Source organism: Medicago sativa, chromosome 2 (genome assembly GCF_051527215.1).
Source record: "Medicago sativa cultivar Bolivia chromosome 2, Bolivia_mono, whole genome shotgun sequence".
In the NCBI taxonomy this organism is placed as follows: domain Eukaryota; kingdom Viridiplantae; phylum Streptophyta; class Magnoliopsida; order Fabales; family Fabaceae; genus Medicago; species Medicago sativa.
In genome coordinates, this window is record NC_140750.1 from 38,546,930 (window position 1) to 38,557,892 (window position 10,963).

Consider the following 10,963-nt stretch of genomic DNA (forward strand, 5'->3'; position numbering starts at 1 on the left):
AAAGAAAGAAAGTGAAAGGAAAGAAAGAGTGAGGAAAGATTATATGAGGAAAGAAAAAGAATAGAAAGTGAGAGGATTGTTTTGGTTGTTTGGTATAAAAGAAAGTGGAATAGAAAGTGAAAGGAAAGAGTGATGTGTATATTTGTAAAAAGACAATTACATCCTTGAAAAGTTTTGGTGTTTAGAAAAATGGCACAATGCAAATAATATATTACATAAAGGCTATTTTGGACATTTTCCCATAATGATGGTGCATTTCTCTTGTTTCCTCAACCTTTCCGTTCCCATGTGGGGAAAGTTTTCCAACGTGGGTCCCACCTATATTCTTTCTTTCCTTCATCTTTCTGTAGTGTTCCAAACAGCTGAAAGTCTTTCTTTCCATCCTCTTTCTTTCCTTATCACAATCTTTCCTTTGAAACAAACAAGGCCTTAAAGATGACCTACTCCTATTACTACCTTTTTATTTTATTAATTAAAAACTTAGCAGCGTGAAAACATGGGTAGTAGTCAGATTAGGACTGATTCATGCTGAATCAAAAAGTCCTCCTCACCTTTCCCGTCAAAAGCAAAACATGATTTCTTTATGCAAATTTAAAATAATACACCCTCCAGTTACTAATATAAGCAAAAATTTGATTTTTTGATTCATTCATTAAATGACGTATGTAGTTTTTATTATAAGCTACATATGTCATTGAATGAATGAATCTAAAAATCACATTTTTTCTTATATTAGTGACCGGAGGATGTATATCTCAATAAAAACAAAAACAACACGTCGGCAGACTGTGTCCGCTTTCGGAACCGTATCTTAATAATTAAACTAAAATTCTATTACTCGTACATCTTTACATTACAAATGGACACAAAACAAAACATTTTTTCCATATGCACATAGCAATGTTTGATTGGCGTAATTAAATATTCCATTTCGGTCACTATTATAAGCAAAATTTAACTTTTTAGATACATTGAATAATTAATGTATCTAGACTTTATTATAGACTAGATACATTAATTATTCAATGTATCTAAAAAGTCATATTTTGCTTAGGAGTAGTCAATTAACAATTCATTAGTTGCTTCCTACCACATCATTGATCAATCTTTGTCTTATTATTATGACATGAAAAAATCTCAAATAAAGGAATACCACAAACCCTTGCACGTATTATCACCAATCCCAACCCTTGGATCCGTTCTCAATCTAATATCCCTCTATTTTCGTGTCATCATTCTTCAAAAAGTCTTCTCCCATAAAAGAAAGTGCTTTTCCAAACCTCTTCTCTCTTCCACCACTTCTCCTACCTAGTTCTAACTCCTCTCCCACACCTACAATTTTCCCACCAAAATTCTCAACCCTCAATGTAGCAGATGTGAAACACACAAGAAAAAAACCCTAAACATAAAAAAAAAAGTGAATAATTAAGCAAATGGCTTTTCATCATGACCATCTCTCTCATGAAATCAATTTTCAACCTTTCAATGAAGAGCAACAGTTAAATCAAAGCAGAGATATGCAAAGACTACTACCATTCACCGGAGCCGGTGCCGGATCAGCGCCGAATTGGCTCAACAACGCCGTAAACCTACGGCAGCAGAATTTCCTCCACTTACAACCAGATACATCACAAAACGAGGACGTAAGAGGTATGAACATGATGGAGAAAACCCGGGATCGGAACCGGGCCGAAAGCAACCCAGAATCATCAGAGGAGTTATCACAATACAAAGCAGACATACTTGGACACCCTCTTTACGATCAGCTTCTATCTGCTCATGTTTCTTGTCTGCGAATTGCTACGCCCGTCGATCAGCTTCCGCGGATCGACGCACAGCTTCAGCAGTCGCAGCGCGTGGTGGACAAGTACTCTTCACTTGCTAATGGTGTTGTGGATGAAAAGGAGCTTGATCAATTCATGGTTAGTTACAACAACCCAAACCTAATTTTATTATTTAACATCAATTATATATCTTCTTATCCATGCAAATTTATTCTATTCTTCTCTATTACCCCACTACAACTACTTTAATCAACTTTTCAATGATAGATTTGTATAATTTTATTATGTCTCTCTTTATTTCTTTGTTGTTGTTGTCGCTTTTAACCTAATTAACTAACTATGTGCAATAACAATACTGCAATAGTATTAAGCTTCTTTACTATCCTAATAATTAAGCTTCTTTGTGATTTTAATATTTTTAATCAAAATTTTGTCTAGATTTGGGTGCTTTTGTTTCCTTATTTTTTATTTTTATTTTACTCTTATTTTGTGAAACTTTGATCTTTCCTAAATTTCCGGAGTTTGTTGATTAGACTTTAAAAAACAGTAAACGAGGAGAGGATAATGGAAAAAGTAACATTCTTTTTATTTTATTTTTAAAAAATGTTGGACTGTAGTAGTACGAATTGTGAGTAAATGAATCTGATTTTTTTTCCTCTAATAAGGAAAAGAGAGTCATTAATAGAGTAAATGAGTGTAATTAGTTTGTCCTGACTTAGGATGCTGCAGTTGTGAGGTTTTCCCTTTACTTTTTCTTCGAACATTTTGATTAAAGTTGTGAAAAATATTTATTCCCCATTTGTTGCAAGGATCAATTGTTTACTCTTTTTGCCGACCTGAATCTTAATTTGATGGTTTATAAGTTCTTTAATTTTATCAACCTTTCCCCTTCGTATACGTTACTGGTTTGATTAATATACCCGCAAATTATTGATGGTAGTTGGTAAATTTAATTGTTTATACATTAATTGATTCATTTTCAACGTTGATTGAGGACTTTATTAAATAAGAAACAAAAAATAATCTAGTCACTAAAAATATAAAAATAAAATAAAAAATATTTGGTGTTCGGTAACCCATATATTGTGACATTAACTAATTTTTGGTTCAACCTTTAGATCTTCATCTTAGATGAATAAAACTGTGTCTGTGACGAGAAACATTTGTGTGGACCAGGACCAAGAATTTTGGTTTGATCACACACAAAGAGAGAAGAGAGAGAAGAGAGAGAAAATGGAGAAGAGAGAAGAGAGAAGAGAAGAGAGAGAAGACAAATTCTTGTGTGTGTGACTGTGTCTGTGACTGTGACTTGCTTGCGAGTAAATTGTTTTCATTTTGATTTCTTAATGATATTTTGCATTAATGGACACGTCATCATCTGGCTTATTATTGATTCTGTTAATTTTTTTTACAAACAAACAAAAATTTATGACATAGGACTGTGGGGTAATACTTCAAGGGTTGCACCTCGTGATACTGAATTTTAGTGATATTGATGATATTGTGTTTATCTCTCTCAGTTATAATCATTCTCTTTCATCAAAATATATACATCATCCGGTCACTATTATAAGCAAAACTTTACATTTTAGGTTTATTCATTAAATGATGTATATGGTCTATAATAAAGACCATATACAACATTAATTGAATGAATTTAAAATGCAAAATTTTGCTTATAATAATGACCGGAAGGTGTAATAACGTTATCAATGTCATAAAAACTCAATGTCATCCATATATTTTCCATCCGTCAATCTATTACGTATCTACTCCTATGATTCTTTCATGTTGTTGCTGTAAGTGGGTAATTTCGTCCTTCTGATTCACACTATCAAAATCTAATCATATATTTTTATTCATTGAATCGTTATATGATAATAATTTGATCAATTATTTTACAAGTGTAGAGAGTCTCACGTATTAAGTGAGTTTATAATTGGGATATCATCTCATCTTACAAATTAGTTTTGTATGGGTTGACTCAAAATCAATCCAAATTTTAAGATTAAGCTTTTACATAACTAAAGAAAATCAACAATTTTTCAACTTGTCAAAATTATTAGATTTTTTTTAACACAAAATTTTTAAACCTCTAATGTTTAATTTTTTTCTTGCACCAATTTATATTTCAACAATAAATTGTTAATGGAAAATAAAACATCTCTAATATGGAATAGACCCTACATTCAAGTTTCCTGCATTTCCTTATATTTGTATTACAATCGTTGTGATTTTAGTATTTTCATTTTCTACATCATATTTATCACTCCTCTCTTTTATTTACATTTGAACTGAATGTAGAACCTACGGTTGAAATCAAGGGTAGGGAATCGCAATCCCTCCAATATAACATATGAATGTTAACAAAGTTCTACTAAAAAGTAGACAATTAAAAATAAATAGAAAAGTTGATTTAACTTTTAGTGTTAGATGACTAGTAAAATAAGAGCTAGAAATGTTGATTTGTATTTTGTTCTGATACATATTTTTGTTGTAGACGCATTATGTTCTCCTGCTCTGTGCTTTTAAAGAACAATTACAACAACATGTCCGTGTTCATGCCATGGAAGCTGTTATGGCTTGTTGGGAGCTGGAGCAGTCTCTACAAAGCTTGACCGGTAATTAAGTTTCAACTATCAGTAATGATATCTCTGTTTCAAATTTCCAATCATCCACGTACCATTTGCAAAGATAAAAAGCCGTACATGATGCATGCATGAACAGGTGTATCTCCTGGTGAAGGGAGTGGTGCAACAATGTCGGACGATGAAGACGACCAAGCAGAGAGCAATGCAAACTTATATGAAGGAAGCCTTGATGGTGGTGATAGTCTCAGCTTTGGTCCTCTTGTTCCTACTGAAAGTGAAAGATCTTTAATGGAACGTGTGAGGCAGGAGTTGAAGCACGAGCTAAAACAGGTAGCTCATTATAACTTTCTCATTCTCATATATATGCAATGCAATGCAACCATGGTGTATATATATTTTATACTATATATACGTGCATGCATGTGTCTTTGCAAAGATGAAAGAATCAATCACATAATTATTTAAATTGAATTGATTTGCATAGTTAATTAATTTAATGTTTTTTCAATATGCAGGGTTACAAGAGTAAGATTGTGGACATAAGAGAAGAAATTCTACGGAAGAGAAGAGCGGGAAAGCTCCCAGGTGACACAACCTCCCTTTTGAAAGCTTGGTGGCAATCACACTCTAAATGGCCTTATCCTACTGTAAGTTTTAAGATCAATGTCCGTCACAATTGTCATTTCGTATATCTATAAAAAAATTAATAAAAACTGGTTTTTCTCCTATGCCAACTATGGAGTAAATTGAAATTAAATTAGAATTATATGATATCTTTTACTATTAAGAATAAACATATACCTTAAAATTAGTATATTTTGAAACTAATCTAATATTAATTATTTTATTTATGGATTGCATTTAAAAAGAACGAAGTAGTAATATCTTTTCCCCCAATACCCTTATCCATTATTGATCTATTTAGATTAACCTGTTTTTTAATCTTAATAAGTAGTATATCAAAAATAGAAAGAAATATAGGAGTATTAATAAACTAGTACAAGATAGATAATATATGTATAGAATCTTCAATAATAATAACAATTTCCCAAAGTTTTAATTTTGTGATCTCAAATATAAAGAAAAAAATCAACTAACCCTATCAAACTTAGTGTGATCATTCTTAAATTTAAATTTGTTTTTCAATAATACTTTTAATATTAATGGAACAAGTTCCCATGAGGGTATTTTAAAGAAAATTAAATGAAGTGAAGTATTTTTCTCAAAGGGTGCGAGGTAGTTTGCTTTTGTTGAATGAGATCCGAGGAAGTATATATTGAGTTTATGAGAATTTAGAGAATTGGAATGAAAAAGAGCCATAAGGCTTTGATTGAGAAAAGATTATCAGAGAAACATTTTTGATCAAAAAGATAATAAGAGTACAATAGTTGAGACTTATTTATAGGAGTAACTCCTAACTAACTTGCTTGCTCTCCAAGCTATCTAGATAACTTGCTCTCCAAGTTATCTTCTCACTTGTAACTAACTATTAACTAATCCTAATTAACATTCTAAATTCTATGAATCTTAACAGCCTCCCTCAAACTCAAAATGGGGAAATTCACCAATTTGAGTTTGGAATACAAGGGAATTACAATGATTATTCAAACTGAAGTAACTAGGTAAAATGGGGGGTAAACTAGCAAATGGAAAAGAAACAGCAAAACTAATGAAGTCCAGTAATGGCCCAGTTGAGAGCATTGAAAATCTGGAGAGTCTGAGTACGCAGCTTCTGATGTACGCATCTTCTGAACAAAAACGCTTCTGATGTACGCAACTTCTGAACAATACAGCTTCTGATGTAACCAGCTTTCTAGAACCAGCTTTCAATAACACGCTTTTGATGTAACCAGCTTCTGAATCAAAGAAAACAACTTCTGAATCAAAACACAACTGAATGATGCCCAGCTTCTGAACCAACAAAACAGCTTCTGAACCAACAAAACAACTTCTGATAAACGCTTCTGATGAGTGATTCCAATAGCTTCTGACAAACGCTTCTGATAAGTGATACACTTCTGATGAGTGCTTCTGAACCGAACAGAGAAGAACACAATTGAAAAAAAGAAACAGAATTGCAATGAAGCTTGAGAGGAAAGAAGGCAACAAACCACACAGATTTCCACCAGTAGCAAAAAATGAATTGACCAGTATCGATAACAGATACAATGAATTGACTACGATTAAAAACGGTTAAGGTACGAATCAGATTTATCGAACCATGAACTACGGTTACACCGCCGGGATCGAAAATCAATGGAGAGTAACCATCACCTCCGGCGATCCAAGGCGGTGCAGAAATTGCAATTCTGAAGAAGTTGTAGAAATTGACAGAAAGGATGATGAAAACCTTGGAGAAATTATCACTGAGAAATTGATTTGCGATGATGAAACTGAAAACAGCGGAAGGATCTCAAAAACTCTGTGGTTCTTGATCTTCCGTAACAATCTTTGTTGAATTCGCTACAGATTGAAATACGAAATCGAAAGAATCAGAAGAATCACTCATATACAATACTGAAGATGCAGAAACAGGATCGTTCGCATACAATACGGATGATGCAGAAACAGGATCGTTCGCATACAATACCGATGATGCCGAAAGAAGATCGTTCAAAACACAAGAGATTTCACCAATCTTTATGCTGCAACCTTCAATTGTTGGTATAACAGATTTGATCGGCTCGATCGGAACAATTTCTGAGTTAAAACTTCCAAAATTGAAAGAAACCGCTTCAGTTGAAAGAACTGTAGAATCTTGCGGTGGTTTTCGAAGTGGCGGTAATGGTGAAAACTTCTTTTCAACCTTTGATTTCTTCCATAGATGACAAACAATAGAGTATGTCATTAGAAACGACGGAGGATCGAAAAGGACAGTAAAGATTTCTTTGTGCTGAAAAGGAGGAGATTTCTTCGATACGGCGGCAGAAGGTTTCTCCGACGCGGCAGCGGAAGAAGGAGAAGAATATCCCTGAGATCGTAACCGAGGCGATGATACCATATTGAGTTTATGAGAATTTAGAGAATTGGAATGAAAAAGAGCCATAAGGCTTTGATTGAGAAAAGATTATCAGAGAAACATTTTTGATCAAAAAGATAATAAGAGTACAATAGTTGAGACTTATTTATAGGAGTAACTCCTAACTAACTTGCTTGCTCTCCAAGCTATCTAGATAACTTGCTCTCCAAGTTATCTTCTCACTTGTAACTAACTATTAACTAATCCTAATTAACATTCTAAATTCTATGAATCTTAACAGTATATGTTGAAACTCATTTGAACAATTACTCATTTGTTTTTAATTATACATCATTTTGCCACTTTCATGCGTATCAAGAAATGTAATTGATTTTATATAAAAAAATTAGAGTAAATTACACTTACCTTCCTTAAAGTTTGTTAAAATGTCACTCACACCCTATTTTCTAATGGGCCACAAACCTTCACTACTTAATTTTCAATGTCAAGAAAATAACTTAATCAAGAAAGTGACCTAGAAAAGTCAAATAAAGGTAAATTAAATAATCTCATTCAAGGAGTTTTTGGAAAAAATGCAAAAACCTAGGGCACAACCATCAGAACTTAAGAGGCAAAGTGTCCTTTATTAACATTTTTTTTTTGAAGAAGCTAAATTAGCCCTATCCTTTATTAACATTAATAACATGTGAAAAAAAACATTAATATTTATTTATACGCAAAAATTATTAATATTTAATTGATATCGTAAAGTGATTTGTAAATTGGTAAAAACAAAATTTGTTTTCAAAATACTCCCTCCGTCCCTATATGTAACCACCTATTTGATTTTATATTTGTCCTTAAATGTAAACTCCTTTTCAAATTACTAGATGCATTTATTATTTTTTCCTAAACATGCCCTAATTAATACTACTAACTTGTCTTGAAATATGTAAAGTCAAATTTAATACACATACAAACAAAGGACAATTTGGTAATATTAACACACAAAATAGATACATTAATTACACTAACAATTTTTTTTAAGAAATATGAAAAAGGCAAAGTGGATTTACATACAGGGACGGAGGGAGTATAACTTATGTGATTTGAAAAGGATGTACTAGTGATGAGTAATTAGAAAAGTCTTGCACCCTCGTAATTTTCTCTCGAATAATATGTGTCCCCCAATGTGTCAAGTCATAAGCATATACAGTAGAACTTCCCTTAAAAAAAAAGTGATGTTAACTTGTGCCCTAAGGACACAAGTTAAGGAGCTTAAAATAGAAAGTCAAAGCAACTTTTATATTATAAATACAACTTTTGAAACTTTTAATGTATTGAATGTACAATTTCTAAGATTTTTTTTTCTACATTTAGCCTTTTTAACTTATGTCCTAAAGGCACAAGTTAACATTTCCAAAAAAAAAAAAGCATATAGTAGAACTTGATCATTTATCCGTTCTAGTAATGATCAAGGAGACAGCCATGACTGGGGAATTAATAATGTATTAATGTTATGTTCCAATTAATATGCTTAGCTAACTAAGAATTCATCTACGCAACCTTGAATTATTAGACTCTTCCATGATTGCTGATCATATTAGACTCGTGAATGTACTTCTAGGAAGAAGACAAGGCTAGGTTGGTCCAGGAAACAGGACTTCAATTAAAGCAAATAAATAACTGGTTCATTAATCAAAGAAAAAGGAATTGGCATACTAATCCTTCGTCTTCCACTGGCTCCAAAACCAAACGCAAGAGGTGAGTTTTATTTCCCTAATGACTCTTTTTTCTTGTTTCACAGCGTGTTTATTACTTAAGCATTATGCTGATGCTAAATCTGATTCTTGTTTTTTGTTTTTTTCTTTTCAATAGTAGTGGTGCAGGTGAAACAAGTAACCAGAGTTTCATGTGATTCGGCACCCTGTTTCGAACAAGGAAACAAAGATGGAAAAGAAAAAATCTATCGAAAATTTTCATTCTATGCAACAGTATATGGTGGGACATTTGATAGGGCAAGAGCATAATTACCGTGAAAAACATGAAACTCGTGTGGTGGAATATGAATGTTAAATCGAAATTTATGTTTATACCAACCATTGCTAAGAAATGGTATTTACTTGGTTATATTACAGAGGAAGTTAGTTTTGTTTTGTTGTATATGAGGCTAACGGTATAATAAGATCGTAAAAGACAAATATTGCAAGTTCTTACTTAATACACAATTTTATGAACAAACCCCACATCCTTTAATAGTATAAACATATAGGAACACTATTTTATGAACAAACCCCACATCCTTTAATAGTATAAACATATAGGAGGATGTTTCGTTTCCTTTTAAAATATGATGTTTTATATTTAAGTTATAGGATAATTTTAAAGGGTCACAATTCAAATCCCTCATTCCTTCTGATTATTTTATCTTCTTCAGAAGAGTGTCAGCGCATCAAAAAAGTCATTTGGGCATCTTGATCATTTAACATTGATTTATTGCTTGATTTGGTTAATGTCCTATGAAGGAATGAATTTGACTCCTTTCCTTGATAAGGAATTAATCGTTCTTTTCCTATGGAGACACAATTGTAGCTTCGTACAATGCACATGGGAATGTTGGAGGTAGTTGAGTAGTGGTCGTACAAGATTGTCCTTCTTTGTACCTTCACTGAAAGTGACATCCATTGACCTTCTGATATCATCAGAAACATTATGCATGATCTTCAGAGTAATTCAGACTTGATCTTCAAGGCTTCATCTCCTTTATCTTTTAGGTTGTCCAGATTCTGACCTTTAGGGCCTGTTTGTTTCCAGGGAAAGGGGGTGGATAGATAGTAGAGAGAATGGAAAGTTTATGGAAATGTGATCTTTCCATGGTTTGGTTGCTATGTCAGTGAGAAAAGAAACCTTGCTTTTGGTGGACCCCACATGCAGAAAGTTTTCCGCCCAAAACAGCAAGGAAACATGGAATATACATCAAAATTAATAAAATGACAAATAAATCCTTGGTTGGAGCATTTTTTTAATACTTTTTTTTAATGATTACGTATTTTTTTTTATCAAATTAGTTTTGCTTCTCTCATATAGTAAATCATGGTTTCAGACATTAATAATTTATATTGATTCTCATATATATATTAACATATTGATTTTTATTTGTTAATATGTAAATATGAACATATTATATTAAATAAATAACAAATACATAACTCATTTTATCATAAGGATATTTATGTCATTTACTAAATATTCATCTTTCTTTCCTCTCATTTTCTTTTCACTTTCACTAATACCAAACAACTAAAAAATCATCACACTTTCCACTCACTTTCTACTCACTTTCATTCTTTCATCAATCTTTCCTCATACAATCTATCATTCCACTTTCTTCTCTCATCCAAACAAAGCCTTAGAGTTTGAACCATCTTCAGAGTTTGAACGGCCTCCAGAGTCTGACTCCTTTAGATTCTTACTTGCAACATAGCTTTTCATGAAAATCATTGTTTTTAAATTTGTTCTTTTAGAACCAATACTTGATTAAGACATAATAAATTTTAGTCTATGGCCCTGCTGTTAGCCTATATTTTCGACAGGCTATATTAAATGCAGTAAATGGAGTTTGACATTAG

General features: G+C 32.3%; 1 protein-coding gene across 1 annotated transcript; it reads left to right on the forward strand.

Annotated features, from left to right (window-relative positions):
* The first annotated feature begins 1,256 nt into the window (after positions 1–1,256).
* On the forward strand, positions 1,257–9,495 carry LOC146946745 (homeobox protein knotted-1-like 2). The gene is made up of 6 exons (XM_085744662.1): positions 1,257–1,922; positions 4,285–4,405; positions 4,512–4,705; positions 4,891–5,022; positions 8,962–9,098; positions 9,213–9,495. The coding sequence occupies exons 1-6, from the start codon at positions 1,434–1,436 to the stop codon at positions 9,250–9,252; spliced, it is 1,113 nt and encodes a 370-aa protein (XP_085600788.1). The 5' UTR covers positions 1,257–1,433; the 3' UTR covers positions 9,253–9,495.
* The last annotated feature ends 1,468 nt before the right edge of the window (positions 9,496–10,963 follow it).

Excerpts from the sequence above, each read along its gene's own strand:
- LOC146946745 (XM_085744662.1), top strand. The coding sequence starts at position 1,434 with ATGGCTTTTCATCATGACCATCTCTCTCATGAAATCAATTTTCAACCT. Across the intron at positions 4,406-4,511 it reads GTCTCTACAAAGCTTGACCG|GTGTATCTCCTGGTGAAGGG; the intron begins GTAATTAAGTTT and ends ATGCATGAACAG. Across the intron at positions 5,023-8,961 it reads CTAAATGGCCTTATCCTACT|GAAGAAGACAAGGCTAGGTT; the intron begins GTAAGTTTTAAG and ends ATGTACTTCTAG.